The following is a 17125-nucleotide window of genomic DNA, read 5'->3' on the forward strand; positions in this document are numbered from 1 at the left end:
TGCAAGTGTAAGTAATGTTTACCTCCGTGTGGGTCTGGTTCTCTAAGACCTGTCTAATTCTCTACCCCATGAGAGGTAATGTGCAGAACAGGCCTGGGTTTGTTGGGTGTGAAATGCTCACAGCAAAATCTAAAACCCTAGGAATTGATTTGGGCTTTGTTACAATCTCCAAACCAAGACTATGCCTGCTGCAATGCTTACCAAAGCACCTGAACCATTAAGGGAACTCAGGGCCTTCCATCCAAATAACTATTTTCCACTATGGTTAGGATGCAAAATGCTATAGCTTTGTCTACAGCATCAAAGTTGGGGAATAGAAAGAATTTGGATGGGTAGGGTAGCTGGATATCCAGCCAAGTCATCTGCTGTCCCATCAGCAATAGCAACTAATAAATGAGAAAAATCAGTCTTTCTCTTTTCTTTTTAAATCAGATAATAGTTGCATAATCATCTTGCTTTAGAAAGCTCTCCCAGCTATTCTTCTGTCTTTTCCTACCTGCTTTCTCTCCTGGCTACTAACATTAATTGAGGCTAGGTTTCTTGGATCCAAGTTTTGAACGTAACTTTGCCCTTCTCCTTCAAAAAATTAGGTCACAACCCAGAGGACTGCCATACTTTTTGGGTCTCCCCTATATGCAGTAGTTCCTGCTGCCCACTTCCTTTTCTGCACAACTTCTGGATGTTTTTCCTACAAATGGAAAGAAAACCTGCTGATTTTGCAACTCTGCAGCTGAAAGCACCCACTGGTGGACAATGCAGGTTTCACTGGTACACTGTAATTAACTACTGCAGAGGTAAACCAACACCAGGTTCTGATCAGCACGGGCACAGCCTGGCTACGTTATTAGTATTTACTGTTCTTACTGCTTCCTAGCTAACTTGACAGCCACTGAGCCTGGAAATCCTCTTGATACTTTCTGTACTGCTAGTTCTTTTCTAGCTGTATTCTTCTTCAGTGCTCTTATGTAACTTAAATAAGGCCAGCGGCCCTACCCTCACTCCTTCTCCCCACATAGAAAACAAATTCTGACAAAAAGTCATCCTTTTCCAGCTTGTATTTCTCTCTTCTCTGAAACCTTCCTCATTTTCTGACCCCCATGAACTGGGCGGGGGCCATCCAGTCCATCGGGACCTGTTAAGATGAGCTGATTTTATCAGTGAAAATTTTGTCTTCTCAGAGATGAATTCCTATAAAATAGCAATGGCAGGAGGGAGAGCAGAGACTGAAACAGTGGGAACGGGGACACGTACATTCTGTTTCCACTCTGCACACCTTGATCCAAAACTTGGTGGCAAAAACCTATGAGTAATTTACTATCTTATAGGAGCACACATCTGTAATGCGTCTGGAGACCTTCAGAGGCAAAGACCTTAACCAGTGCAAGACATAGCCTTAATCTTGCAGTTGAATCTGAAGGAGCTTCTGGTATGAGAATCCTAACCTAAGATTTTGGTCCTATAATTATAAATAACTATAACAAAGAAGAAAACGGGCTGGCTTTTTTAGCAACTCACCTAATCAAGCTATAAGGAGAACGAGCTTATTTTTACACTAGCAGATTTAATGACTGACTTGAGGAAGAAGTGAAACTTGTGTCTTAGCCTTATTTTGCAAATATATCTTTATTCATTGATGATGATATCCTGTAACTGAACGCTGCTTTTCTGTCTGCAGAAAACACTGTAAATCTGAGTAATAGCCTTAACTGAGTGGCCAAAGATTTATTAGACTGGAATTGTAGTCAGCTTATGGAGCGACAATGCACTAACATCTGAGCTAGGCAATAGGTGCCTTATAAATATGCAAAGCGCAATACCTAAAATGAATAAACCAGGGTGGGTTTAGAAACACAGTATTTTGTCAGCTAGAGTAAGACAATGCTGTTGTAGTAAATGGTGACAGAATCTATCCTCTCAAGTTTGAATCAATCTTTCAGAAATAACTGATCACAGTAATGGGTAATAACAAGAATAATTTGCATTTGTGTATTGCTACATTGTGAGCTTGAATTTATCTGGCTTTAAACAAGCCTGGGAAATAAATATTGTTATGGGGCTCTATGCTGAGGTACAGCATGCCTATAGTAGCTGCCAGGGATGCACAGCAAAGGAGTAAGAGAAACAGAAGAAACTTTAACACCATTACGTTTACTTGATTCTGCCCCTTCTCAAAGCCAGAAAAGAAACCCAGAAGCACTGATTTCCATTCCCCTGTTCCAATGTCTAGACCATACTTTACCCAGGTTCCTGACAGAGGACCAAGCAATCCTGATTTCTGCTCATACCTGAAAGAAGGTGTTGCATATTTGGTCTGATTCTGATGCGCTGAAACACAGTGGTAGCTGCAATACAGAAATAACCTTGTGCCCGCATGTCTCTGCTCTAACTGTTCTGACTACTAGCCTCTTTCTGCACAAGCAGAAATCCTTTTGAGACTGTTCTCAGGGACCTTGTAACCACAGAACTTGATTATGTTTTTTCCAGTATGACTGAATAAACTTTTCTCCCATCTCTCACAATAGCAAGGATGCTGAACAGATTTAAATCTGCAAGATCCATTTTTCTGATGCAACTCATCACATGCCCATCTTCCCAAGGGAAACAGGGGAACAAATATATGCTTGTGATTAAAAAAAGACTTTGAGTATCCAGGTGGTGACAGTTCTGACAATGATACACCTGGTAAATTGTCTAACCAGCCATGCCTCAGCTTACTCAACTGATCACACCTGCATCAGCCTTAGGTCCCTGAGGTCTTCTGCTAGAAGAAGACAAAGCAAGCCAAAAGCTACTGCCACAAAAGAGAAACAAGCATGAGCTCTGCAAGGCACCTGGGTAAGGTTTTGATGAACAGATGCTCACATCTCTATTTTCCATATGCACACTGTAGTTCAGAGTTTTGCACTCCATGTACTACAATTTTGAGTGATAAAACAAAAAACGCTGGAGGGGAGTAGGACAGTGATTGATAGGATGAAATATCCTTTTTGCTCTGAGTCTCTCTTTCCCATATATAGGTATAAAGATGGAGTAGGTACAGTATCTATATCTGTCACTACAGATGGAGATACATAAATTATATATATAAGTACATACTATTTACTTCCTCTCTAGATACAATCAATAGAGCTCCACACATCTTTATATTTATGTAGCAATAAATACATTAGATAAAAGTAATCTATTCAAGTCACAATTACCTCTTACTCCAATATACCATATAAATAATTTGTCTTCCGTTCTGATTGTATACACTGTATATTGATATTATTTTGTCTAGTTATTGTTAAAAAACCCCTGTCTCTGCCTCACTCTAATCTTTTCTTTGGCACAGCCATTGTTTTAAAAGCCTAGAATGATAATAAAGTATAGGGAAAACACTTAGGAGAGCCATCCATTTCTCAGCCCGTCCTCAGTTAATTAATACTCCACATTCTCAAGAGGAGGACAAATCTTAGTTCCTTCGCCAAATTAAGGGAGGAAGAGACACAATAAATATTCTACTGGGCTGAAGTCGTTTTTGCTTCCGTTGCAGTTCTGAGCTACAAGCTCTGTTTGTCTGGGAACAGAGCACCCACCTTATCAAGCCTCAAGGGAAGGCTATTATTTTTTTCTTTTTGAAGGATGGAAGGGGCCTGCACTCACACATGCTTTTGCAAATAATACAGCAGTTACCAATACTGGTTACCATTTACCCTCCAGCCATGGTCTCTTTACTGGAAACCTTGAAGCTTCACTCGGAATTTGCAGGAGAAACTGGCATATTTCCAGGAGCAATGCTGGCTTATCACTCCTTCGAAGGAGCATATCTGTAGCTACAGAAACTGGACTAGGCTGTACAGCCAGCTACGCTAAAACGGACTTCTGGCCCCTTTTAACTTACGTATTTATACTCGGGAGAGACGGGCTGTGGCTCAGACTAGTGACAAATGACCCTTTCATTCTTCCCTCCTTCAGCTTCCATTTTTGGCGCATCAGCATGCTCACAGGCAAAAGGAAGCATACTTACCTAGTGGGGCTGAGCTGGACTTACCCTGCATGGATCGGATGTTCAGAGTGGCTAGGATGCTCTCTGTGTCCACCAGGGAAGGATTGCTTGAAGCAGTGGTGTTGGAAGACAGAATGGCGCAGGCAGCACAATCCTGGACATTAACTGCCCTCAGATCTGCACAGGAGAGAGCACTACCCTGATAAAACCACAGAAACAGTGTTAAGGCAAATTCTGAGAAAGTTGAACATTAAGAATCTTTAAGGGTGAAAGGTGAAATTAAATTTGTTTCAAACTCAGCTGGCACAAGTGCGTTTTGGAAGCAACTCCAAAGTTGGAGCAACTTTGGAAATGGGGAAGTGTCCAATAATTGAAACTCTAGACTTCTGAATTTTCTTCTCTGACCAATCAGGATCAGCTTTTCAGTGTTTCTGCAGGAAACCAGAAAGTACCAAGACTCCCCCAGAAGACAATAAGTATTTAAGAAGGGAAAGTTTTTCAACATCATCTTAGATTCAAGCTCAAGTCTAGAGCCTGAGATAATTTTGGTCCTTTTTGAATCTGAATTGTGCTATCATCAAGAAGTTTTAAAAAGTATTTAGAAATGTGCACGAGAGCTAGAGAAACGAAGGAAGAGGGAAAGAGAACATGTAAAAAAATTCTTACTGAGAATAACCACAGCTTTGGGAAGTTCTGAATAAATTTCCATTCTCTTTGCAGATATTCCAAAGACCCGAGAAAAACAATGTCTTTCAACTCATGGTAAATGAAGTTACTAGCTCTTAAGGGCATCACGAAGTCCTGCAGCCCAATCAGCGGTGAGTCTGCATCGCCAAAAACGCAGACCAAAATGTGATCCTGCAGGTTCGGTGCTGCTTGGTCCTTGCGACTCTAAATTTAAAACAGAATTCTGCTAAACCAGCTACTAGGTTGATTTTAGATTTCTTCAGTTACAGACTTAAACCATTTCTTAGCTGTGTAACATCTACGGGTAGAATGAGACATATATAAAAAGAAGTATCTCCCCTTAAGTATTTGGATTCCAAGTGTATCCTACAGTAGTGAAAAATTCATATATGTTGGCATAAAACATCAAAAATGTAGAACAAGGCAACAATACTAGTTTAATGCCAGGAGCTTAATAATGACTTTGGCCTGGTGTTTTTTTTCCTGGCTAATTGATCATGTTTCTCAAATGAGCTAATTAGTCTGGGAAAACATAGTAGGGAGCGGGTATTGCTTAGTGTGGTGCCTCACGGCTGGTAGGTAGCATGGCCAAGTCAGCCGACCAGGCTTATCAAAACCATTGCATTAATGTCCACATTAACCAACCAGGAACTGTGGGATCAGTATATCCCTGCAATGTTCACTCCTTGGCAGTTTTTTTTTCCAGAGAAACAAGGGACTTTGTCAGGGAGAAGTTTCCTGATGAGAGATTAGAATCATAACCAAATTAAATGGTTGTCTCTAACTAATTACATTAGTTTAAATTGAATAATGAAACCTTTAGCTGTATTTAATGTAACATGCCTGAAGTCCAACGATTAGTCTGCTGAATGAAGCTAAACAATTAAAAACACAATCTATTTTATAGCTTATTTTATAGGAACGATTGGAAAAACTATTACTGCTGAAATCTGCAGAGGAAATGCACAATTACAAGACCAACAGGAGCAGTCAGTATAGTGAATGAGCAGCAGGGACAGGTGAGCCGTTCTGAAGACACTAATTCTCAGACATCTATGCCATACTAGCCTGATGGTTAAAATCTCAAAAAATATTTGAACTATTTAATAATGTATACCTTATGTAAAAGTCGGAGGACCATATTTTAATACGTGTTTAGATGCCTTGTGTTTTGCATGGACATCAAGGAAGAAATTCTGTAAAGTACATCCACCTAGCTGTCCATGGTTTCCAAACAGAATGAAATGCTATAGTTATGAAAAATCCCATGGGAGTATACTTGCACCTTTAAGTACCTAAACAACTTTAAAAACGTAGCTTTTAAGAACCCAAAGCACAGTCTGGGACTTTGCCAAGCACCCAACTCACTCCCAAAAATGCATCTTAGACTCCCAGGCTTCTGAGGGCTTGCCTGTCCCAGATATGTGATTGCAAAGGAAGATACTGCGAGAACATGAAGTGCAATAGCTATTATGCACTAATTTCCTTTGTGGACATTCTTAATCCTCATAAAGAGCCCCTTGCACAGCCTAGCTTAGCTACACAAAACCACTCAATACAAGACAGAAGTGGCACATGGGGAGTTAGGACACACTAGCAGTTGTAAGCTTTTTCCTCATGTAAACCTGCCTGTAAGATCTTTTCAAAACATTACCCTTCAATTCACAGAGCTGAGCTTCCAGTCCTATTGGGATACTTGCCCATTTGTAATGACTAATCCTATTTTGGAGGTTGCTGGGCAATAGGGTCCTTTTATTTGCTTGGAAGGAAGCTGCAGCATTTCAAGCAGCATGAATTCCAGCCTGCTACAAGTCTCCCAGCTGGCAGAACAGCTTGAACATTCTGTATTTTTGATGAAATCTTTGATCACCTCATTGCAAGATTTGGTTGCCTACTCTCAGCTCTCTGGCAGCTCTGAGCACAACCTGCCATTTCTAGATGGGATTTGTTCTTTTACGGATTAGACACATTAAATAAACCAAATTGTCTTAAAGATATCCAGATCAACAATGTCACAGACACAGGGGTCTGGAAACACAACACACAAAATTTTAAAATAAAATAGATGTCAATCAGACCTTCCTTTGTCCATCTGCTGAGATCCTCTCCTGAGATAGGATGCCTGCCCTGCTTTAGATGAACACAGAAGGCATTACTGATCCCTTGGACAGCTTTCTCTGTTCCCAGGTTACTACCTAAATTACAAGGGAATATGGCCATGGAATGAGCCTTCAGCTCCCACCACTGCAACAGAATCTCCATGTGACCCCGGTCAAGATACTTTATCTGCAGCTCACTCCTGAAAAAGGGGGTAATGGTAAACCTTCAGTCTCTCCCCTCCAGGGCAGGGTCTGTCTCTTACCTTTGCATAGGAAATCAAAGTCAGAAATTTGCTAAGATAACATTGGTAAATAAACAGCAGTAAACTAGATAGTGCCGTGCCCTCCACCCAGATCAATGCATTGAAGCTCCAGCTTGTTCTCCTAGGAGAACAAGGAGGAAGACACACAAAGATCCCAAAAGCAAATACCCCACACCTACCAGAAGAGCCTCCTGCAGTGGAACAGCATCACACCAGTGGAACATTCCTGTTGAATCTAGGATGACTCTGCTGTTCTCCCCTCCTTGGCCATCAAAACCCCTAAAACAGAGAGAGAAACTTCTTAGCTACAGAACAACCTCTCAGCAGCGGCAGCTACAGTTTACCCAAGTTGAGGTCACATCTCCAGCTGCTGCTGAGATGCCCTCTATCTACATCATAGCTTTCATGTCTCAGAGTAGCAAGGAAAAATTTGGACGTACAAGTCACATATTAACCATGACAGTATGGGGTAAAAGGGTTGTGTGGTAGAGGAATTCCTTTGTCAATGTCAGCTGAGACAAATACAAGGAAAAATATACTGCAAAGTGTTTCCTTGAATTATTGTATTAGTCGTGATATTTATAGCTGTTTGGACTTCGTCCCTAGGATTATTTTAAATAATGAGTTCTTCAGTGGGGACACTCATTGAAGCAATATTTATACAAACATGGACTTGATTAAGAGCAAGAAGAAGTCAGCAGGAATTTTCCCCTTGTCTTCAGGGACTTTAAATTATGTCCATACTGCAGGATATTCTTAGAGACAAATTTCAGATACATAGCTGTGTTTGCGAGCATTGTGTTAGTTCAGAAGCAGCAACAAGACCATGTGAAACAAAAAGCCATTCAATCAGATGCTGCTCTGAACAAACTGTCTGAAGGGACTGCTACAGAACAGAATTGTGGGGTCATGTCGCATAACACAAGGGTTGTTCACATGTCTCCTCAAGGCCCAGACATGGACAGAAAAAGACCTGAAATCTGTTGGATAAACCATTTGCTCAGCACCATCTCTCTGGCTTTACTGTAGGTAGAGTCAGCCTTCAACAGTTGGCTCAAGAGCAAAGTTTATTTAATCATCACTCTGTAACTGAAATCACAGTGGTAACTGAAACTTGCCATCTAGGATTACAATACCTACTGAACACAGCAGCTTTAGTAGGGCTCTGTGACCACACAAGTGTTTGGTCCTGACGTTCCTTATCATGTCCAAGTTGTCCTTATCTTGTCTATGCAGTATTGGGTGAGGCGCAACTAACAGCAAGGAGGGGGGATTTTGCTAAGGGAAGGTGTTATTCATGACGAGGCCTGCAAGGTGGATCTAGCTGTGCCCTGTACAGACCAGCTTATGCTGGTACTGGGTTTAGCACTTCTTAGCACAGCATTAAGGAACCCGAGAATTTGCCCCATTTTTGCACATGGGGCTGGGGGGGTTTGCAGCTTGTGCCAAACTCCATGATGCCATAGCTATACAATTAACCCACACCCAAGATAACTAGTTAAAAGTCACAGTGATTTCAATAACTGCAGCATAGCTATACAGTCTTTCCCATTCCATATGGGAATTCAAAGACCAGGCTGGAACTTCTTTGCACTTTCTGCTAGCTCCCCAGGTCTTAAACTAAGGGACTAATAACAAAATAACAAATCCCAGGACTGATCATCTTAGAATAGGTTACCTTGTTCTTCTAAATTAATTTATTTCTAAGTTTTCTAAATGTTCACCTATCCTAAAACCAGCACAAGATATAAAAACCACAAAGGGTCTACTAATGGCATGGACATAAACTGTAATGACTGACTTTTGCCTACTTGCTCTCTAGTCTCCTCTGCTACATGCTTATGACATGCTGGGTTTGACTGTAATCCCAAATCTGGAAGCTGGTCCTTTCCAGCTCTGCAGTGCCTCCTATCTCTGTTCCCTCCACATCGCTGCAGGGTAAGAGAGAAAGGGATTGCCTACAGCAGATCCAACTCGAGCAACATCTAACCTTTAATGTGGACAAGTAGCAGATAATGCAAAGCAAGGTGCAAGCTATGCCTCATGGAGGAAAGCACAGAAAAATCTTTCCTTCAGGCAAGAAAGGCACCAAAGAGGTAGAAACAGATCTGTATGCACTGCCTGCTGCACTACTGCTGCTCAAGAGGAGGCAAGAGCAGCAGGCACTGGCAGCTGGAAGTAGCCTAGGGGAAAAGAAAGGAAGGGCAAACAGAAAGCAGTGTGCTCCAGGTGCCAAATGGCTCCTGACAGCTCCGCTCCTCTTCCAGACTGGCGGTACCAAGCCATGAAGCTTCCAATCTTTTTCCAGGCCCTTTAGCTCTAGTCCATCAATCTCCAGAAGTTCACAAAGCATAGCCAAAGACACCACACTACCTATCCCTGTTGCTCTCTTCTGCCACTCACACAGTTCTTGCTCTCAACAGCATTTGCAGCAAGAAGTTCCACAGGCAAACAGCATGAAGCTTTTTTTTTTTTTTTAAATCAGCTTTGAATTACCCATTACTTCAGCAAAATGAAAGGTAATTTTGCATCTCTGAACAGGGGCAGGGAGAGGCTTCAAACTGGCTTTCCTGAATTTAGCAAGCTAGTACAAAACTGGAGGGAAAGGAGAGCATGTACCCCCTTTAAATCTCTGCAGTGCCTCTACACAGCCCTGTGCTAACTGCAAGCAATTGCATCTATTAGCCACACATCTCCTCCCCAGATAACAAATCCTTAGGCCAGTGATTAAATGGTATTTTGGCAAGTTAGAGACTATCTTCTCACAAGCTCCCTTACTTGACTCAGATTTACCAATCAATCAATGTATATATCTCTATCATAATAAAGCTATCATCTATATACACAACCTGTCAGAAATGACAACTCCTCATTCTAATATTATGGGAAATATATACATCTTGGAAGAAACACCTGTTGGATCCCTAAAGTGGGAGATAGCAGGAAAAGAGCAGGAAACCCACTTCTTCATAACAGCATCCACCTTGCCAAAGCCAAGCACATTCTGATTTAACAAGCCATTCTTTAGTTAAGGGTTCCTTCTGCCATATATACTCTGTAAACTATGTGATTCTTACGGAAATCTGATTTTCCTGAGAGACTCATAAATCATCCTGCACCGGGGTCTGAGGAGCTTGAGGATGAGGGCACTGGAACTGACATGCTGTAGTACCCAGAGACAGAAACAGTCTCTAATTTAGCTACAGTCACTCACTACAGCCATTAGCAGGTTATCTGGGTCACAAATTGACTGTGCTGTGGGTGCACAGATACCCGTTTTGGCTCTGCATGAGTCTGGAAAGAAAACAGTTGCCTTCACAGGATGCTGTGCATTGCCGTGTCTGTGTTGCCTTTCTCTATCACATTCTCATTTGAGGTCCTTACCACTTACATTGCACTGAACAGAATATCAAAAAAGCACAAGACCATGTTACCAAAGACTGTACAAGTGGAGCTGACTTACAAAAGCACTAGGTACTTTGGACTGTGGGCATTTCTGAAAATGTGGTCCTAGTGGCTGAACATTTGAAAATACTGTTCCACAGTGTCTCATGCATAAGCCGCTGGTGTAATCAGTCTGTGCCCAACCCACAGACGAACTGAGTCGATTACAACAGCAGCCCACCATTAAATTTGGAGAAAAATTTGGGTTTATACTGCAAATAACCCCAGTTCAATACCTTATATATCATTCAAAATGGCAGTTTGGTCCAGCGTACCAGCATCCAACTGAGAGTGCTACAACATGGTGAAACATTTCTTTTTTGCCTGTTTCCATAGCCATGACCTAATATAAGCCAGTCCCTCATGTTTCCATGAATTAAAGGAGATAATGTAGCTCTCAGCTACACTAAAAGATGGTCAGACACATCCAAGATGTTTCAAACTTCATTTGAGGACTAACATAAGTGACTAACAGTTGTCTATAGCATTAGAAGGCAGGGAGTAGAAGTCCTTTTATCAAATTGTTAGCTGCCAACAACTTCCCTGCTGACAAGCTATCTTTAAATTCTTCATAATGCCTTTGCAAAGCCCTAAAGCTTTGTTGAATCCCTCGCCTGCAGTCTTCTGACACCAGCTCTTCCACTCCCTGTCGTGGAAAAATGTGGCTACAATGAGTCTTAGTGTCATGTGTACACATCGAGGTCTGTGCTCATTTGGTTTGCCTTCTGTGCTCTAAGTACAGTATAGCAGCAAATCCTCAGGAATCAGAGCTTATTTCTGTGTCCTAAATTTTGCCCAGAGAGAGATAAAGCGGTAGAAGCCTACTCACAAAGCACCTCAGGACAAGCAAGGCCTGGAAGGAGCTGCACCATTGGTCCCCAGAAACCTACACACGTGGGAAATCTGTGCACAAGTCTCCAGAGAGAAAACACCCGTGGGTACCTGTGCAATGCGGGCAGGCTGCTCCAGCAGCTGGATCTGGAAAGCCCCGGTCCACCAGCACAAACACCCTGACATCCTTCCCCTTCCTCTGTACCACAGCCTTGGGGATGATTTAACACTTGGCATGTGGGCTGTTCGGTTCACATCCCATTTGGGAATCCTCTTATTGTTTTTTGAATCGCTCCCAGATCTGCACATATGTTAACCTTTTCCTTTAGGGAGGAGTGGAGTTTCACACACACAATGAAAATTGCCTGTGAAGGCTGCTACAAAGCTCCTTTTCCCACTCCTAGGCCTGCACTATGAGAATATGGTGCTTGTCTGGACTTGGCTTATTCATCATCATGGATTATATCACTCCGATCACAACACATCAAAGTGCTTTCCCTACCTCATAAGGAACTACAAGGCTTAATTAATTGACACAGAGGTATTACATGTCACTGCAAAATATTATAATTTAGAGTATTCCATCCGATAATTAACAAATACGTCAGGCAACAAGTAAAACCAATCTTAAAAACGAGTAGTTAAATTTTTCTTAATTACATCCACTGAACAAAGTCTGCCCCTAAGCAATGCACATGTAATCCCAGTGAAGTCAGTGTGGTTGTACAGAATACACTAAAATAAAAATAGTCTGTAGTTATCATCTATATTGCAGCAATGCTTATAGTCCCCCACTAAGTTGAGGGACTCCTGCTTTAGAGTTGTAAACATGAACAATAAAGGTAAACTAAGCTGAACTGAGAAAATGGCATGGAAAGAGACATGGAGCATTGGGACTTACACGACACAGAAAGGCTGAATCCTAGTCTAACAGGCACTGTCTGACACCACGTTTTAAAGCGGAGCCAAGATTGTCTAATAACAGGACACCAGGTGATGCCTTAAGAACTCCTGATACCTGCGTGGCAAAGTCTGAAGAGTCAGCAGCACTGGAGAAATTCAGAATGCATAAGCATAACTGGACTGAACTGTCTGAACATTGATCTAGAAGCATTAGGGCCTACTTCACTAAAGAAACCTCAGAGGAACATAGAAGGAAAGACATCTTCTGCTGTTGTTATCTGCTCTCCATTTCTGCATTCAACCTCCATCCAAATCACCTCCCTCAGCTAACTCTTTACTATATAAGGATATGTTGTTCAGCCATACATATAAACCAGGTGTAATAACTCCCAACACTTTTGCAAATTAATATAGCACAGTTATTGTGGGGAAGCTGGATACTACTTCTGCAGGCAGATCGCACGTGTCAGAGCTACGAGCCATTGCTTCTGACAGAAAACAACAGCTCATTATTTATAACATCCCTTGTGAAGTCTTTGCTGAAGTCTCCCTCTCCCCTTCCGAGGTCACAGGAGGGCTAGATAAAATGCAGCTTCTCCCCTTTGACACGGACAAGTGTACGTGCACGTTTTTGTTCTACTGCTACTTGGGCTGGGCACAGGTTGTATTTTAAAAACTAAAGCCTAATCCTGCTACCCACACACAGAATACAGGCTTGCTTTGATTCCAGAAAGGCTGTTCAGAGAGTAGGACAGCAGACAGCTTGAGTAAGGGTAGCAAAATTCAGCTCCTAATAATTAGATTAAAACCTTGAAACAGTTGTCACGTATGAAGGGACAAAGTAGAATTTGGCAAACAGGAAGGGAAAAAACAAATCTTCTCATAATGATAAATAATTTCTGAAGACAACCTTGTCATTTTTTAAGAGCTTCTCAACAGTTCCCTGTTTTTATTTTTTTGGTCACTGCTTATCAAAATTTGCATGGCTAGTTAGTGGGTTAATTTAATTATGAGCAGCATTTATGAACAGCCTGATGGGGGAATCTACAGAGGGCAATAGAATCTGTTCTTGAATTATGAAATTGCACACACTCACACATCTGGAAGCCGTCATGGGACAGATCGCTGTCTTGTAAATGCGTGTTGAGTGTTACAGTATTTTACTACGCACTCCCAATCTGTCAAGGTTTACAGGAGAGTAGAGACTGGGAACATTTGGGATCATTTGTGGCTTAGAGCCATTAGCTACTTCCACCCACTTATTGTGACGTTATTAATAGCAAAATAATCTAAAGAGCAGAACTTGGCTTACTCAAGATCTTAGATAATAGAAGTGATTTTCACTAAGGGCCAAAACCACGGACATGGGACCCAGCTGAATAATAGACTGTGCTGGGTAGCAGAGTCTTATTTTTGGCTGAACTGGTGGTAACTTTGTGCAGACTGTTCCTCAGAGGACTTACCTGCAGACCTAGCCTAGCCCTGTTGTTTCAGGTCTGTGCAAGAGGTGGCACATGGTGACACCACCCAAGAAATAACCAGAGGAGAAAATGCCATGTAAGCAATGTGATGTTGACGATCCCTTACTAATTACCCTCCTCAACAACAGTTAATGGTAAGAATGGCATTAAGCACCATACACAAGATAGATCAATTTACACTTCATTAAATCATGGACAGTGTAACAAAAGCTATCTGCTAGAACAGAAAAATATGAGCTGTACCTCTACACTATCCCTACTAAAAAGTTGACTGGCTAAAAACCAACGCCATTATGCTCACGTGACATCCAGGGATGCCTGTGACTATCGTATCACCATTGCCAAGAGGAAGTAACATCCTAAATTTTCCTGGACTTAAAAACAGAGACCAGAACAGCCAACTAGCTACCAAGACTCAAATCATGTAGAAGTCCAGTTCTAGCCTGGCACACAAGAATGGATTTCATCCCATGAAAAGCAATCCTCTGTTGAGGAAATCAGGACTTTGCCTGTGAAAGAAACTTTGCACAAAGTTTCTTCACCTTCTGGAGCCATAGCTCAATGAAAAGATTTGGAAGACTTCAAAACTCCATGGAGCTTTTGGCTTCTTGTTAAGCCATTGCATATCTGTTTAATTTAAATCCCCATCCAATCATTAAATATGGGTGGGTTTTTTTTAATGGGTCATTATGATATGATTTATGACATTGGTGTAATTGTCAGAATTACTGTGGGTAATTAAAATATGAAATGCATGCTGCCAGAGGCTTCAGTCACTCTCAGCACCCTCATTAAAAATCAGGAGCTGACCAAATTATAAATAGACTGGTTTGCACAAGTTCACAGGGAAAGCTAATTATGAAACTTATCCTTATGCATTCAGAACTCACACCATCAGTCATGCAAATTCTTTAAGTGATTATACTATTGTATAACATGGAATCGGATTAGTATGTACAGGTGGGTGCAACTCCAGTTACAATGTGCAGTACAACTGTACTTTGCATGGTGAATATGACTCCCTAGAACTCTTATGCAAGCTTGATGATAGATGCGGGACAAGGGCCTGGGGAAGAGAGAGGTGGTGTATTTTCACATGAAATATAGAAAAAAAGACTGGGGAATACATGGAGAGGCTGCAAAGGATAAGGCTCTGATCTACAACAGTAAGTCTCAGAAAAACAAGAGAGGCTTGTGAACACAAGGGATGAGAGTTTCAGAAAAGCTGGAATAAACTTCGGATTAGCTGGCTAAATTTGTAAGGAATGGTGGCTGGCTAAAATCACAGGGAGCTTAGGTGCCAAATACAGTGAGCGTGAATACAAACTGAAGTTAAGAAAAAAATCTGTACATAAGGGCGGGCAAGGGCTGAGACTTTTTCTTTCTGGTATTCTGAATTTTTTACTCTCCAGAAGGGGAAAAAAAAATAAGTAACTGGAGGCCTATAAACAAAATTCAACCAAAATTGAATCAAGTAAATCACTGATAGAAGAAGAGTCTCGTTAGAGTTACCAGTAACATCTCTGGCAACCCAAAGCCCAAATGGAGTATGCTTTTGCTTATTAGAATCATAGAATCGTTTAGGTTGGAAAAGACCTTTAAGATCATCCAGTCCAACCATTAACCTACACTACCAAGTCTACTCTAAGCCAATCAAGGGTAGACTAGACTAAAAAGGGGCTTCAAAAAAAAAAAAAAGCGGGGGGGGGGGGGGGAGTGAAACCCCTCTTTCAATGCCAGTAAACAGACTTGGTTTTCATGCAAAGAGACAATGCAGTCTGTATAAAACAAGTTTGGGCAGACTTTGCACACCGCGGAAGCTAGGTTTTCTGTGTCAGAAATCCACTAACAAATCTGCTCCATCACAATGATTTGTCAGTCTTACTGGTTGTGCAAGTTGCAGTGAGGGTAAGACCTCAGTGTCCCATGAGCAGGATTCAAGCCAGCCTGCATCAACACAACAATTTATTGGGGTGCTTAAAGATCCATTCATACCAAAAAGAGTCATGTTCCAAAAACAACATCGATTTGTATTCTGTGTACCTGTACAAGATTCTGGGGGCTGGAGATTTGAACAGAGAAAGCTTGGGGGAAAGTATGCATGGATGATGTCTCCCACCCGAATTTCTTTAACTTGGATAAACCTAATTTACTGCATGTGTATTTATCAGCTTAGCTATCACTCCATCCAACCTGTCACCCTGACTGACAAGTAGTCCTCAAAAACACACAGCAAGAAAAATGGGACTTCAACACAACAAAAATTGGAATGCAAAATATTACCGCCTCTTCCTAGAGGAGCTCACTACCTAACATCAGTTCACAAGCTTCCAGTGTCCAAAATATCTGTTCATAATCGTCCTTTTGCATCCCAAACTCCAGAAATGCCATTTGTGTAGTTCAGGAGGGACTCTTTGCAGAATTCCACCCCTGAAGTGTTTGAGAGGTACTTACAGGCATCCACACTTTTCCGTGTTTCTACAAACCCTCTGAGGTTTGGCTGTCACTGAAAAACCCCTTCCACATCTCTCTCCCATTCTAGCAACAAAAGTAAAGCTGAAGGAACGTGAAACTTGTCTAACTTGTGAGGTTTTTTGCTATGCCAGACTGCTAAATTTTCCACAGAGCCTCCACCCTGTAGTGTAAATACCAGGTAGTGATCAAAAGCACAATGTGCCTGCTGACAAAAGGGATCTTGCTCACTGTAACAACACTTTCTCCACCTCTATCTATCTCCTTTTTCTTGAGAACACAGTTTTACACTTGTCCTTCATACAAATAACCCGAGGGTGGGAATTATTCAGAAGGCTCGTGTTTGACACCCCATCTGTTCATTTCTGACAGCGATATATAATGTAAGGCTATAAAAACTTGAAAAATAATGCAACATAAAAAGGGATTGACTCGGCTCCAAGAGGCCATAAACGGTAACAAATACCATTGTATGATTTATTTCATGCTGTAATCTTTACAGTAAGTCATCTTTCAGACATTTCCTTGTGACAGGTTTTAATAATATTAATGCCCAGAGCAATCCAAATCATCGCCAATAGACATATTTATCAAGCTGCCAATCCAAGTAAATGAAATTCTATAAGCAATAATGTAACATGTTTAAAGGAAGCTAATAAAACAAGTCAGGAGAGAAATATTACTGCAAAGTATGCTCTCTCTAATCCAGCCCTGGATTTTATACAGCCAAAATGCAAATCTTTCCCTCTATGATTTATCGCTCCAAAAATACCAATGACCTTTTCAGGAGCTCTTGTACAGCCCTTCTCACACATTTATAAAGATTGTGATGCATTCTGCCAGATTAGCGGAGCTGGAGTGCTCAGCATTACTGCCTTGTTTTACCCTACCTTTGGATTGGGAAGTGATGGGTAGCATCAAAGAGTAGGATCTTAAGTCTTTAAGATTTATTAAAGA

General features: G+C 41.4%; 1 protein-coding gene across 1 annotated transcript in view; it reads right to left on the reverse strand.

Annotated features, from left to right (window-relative positions):
• Positions 1 to 17125, reverse strand: part of KCNU1 (potassium calcium-activated channel subfamily U member 1) — a 53271-nt gene that overhangs the window by 10258 nt on the left and 25888 nt on the right. Inside the window, exons 20-22 of the mRNA XM_075724180.1 lie at positions 7217 to 7316; positions 4655 to 4879; positions 4010 to 4187 (exon numbers count right to left, since the gene is read on the reverse strand). Coding sequence (XP_075580295.1) covers positions 4010 to 4187; positions 4655 to 4879; positions 7217 to 7316 — 503 coding nt within the window. The remainder of the gene's footprint in view (positions 1 to 4009; positions 4188 to 4654; positions 4880 to 7216; positions 7317 to 17125) is intronic.

The sequence above is a fragment of the Pelecanus crispus genome, chromosome 21, assembly GCF_030463565.1.
Source record: "Pelecanus crispus isolate bPelCri1 chromosome 21, bPelCri1.pri, whole genome shotgun sequence".
Lineage (NCBI taxonomy): Eukaryota > Metazoa > Chordata > Aves > Pelecaniformes > Pelecanidae > Pelecanus > Pelecanus crispus.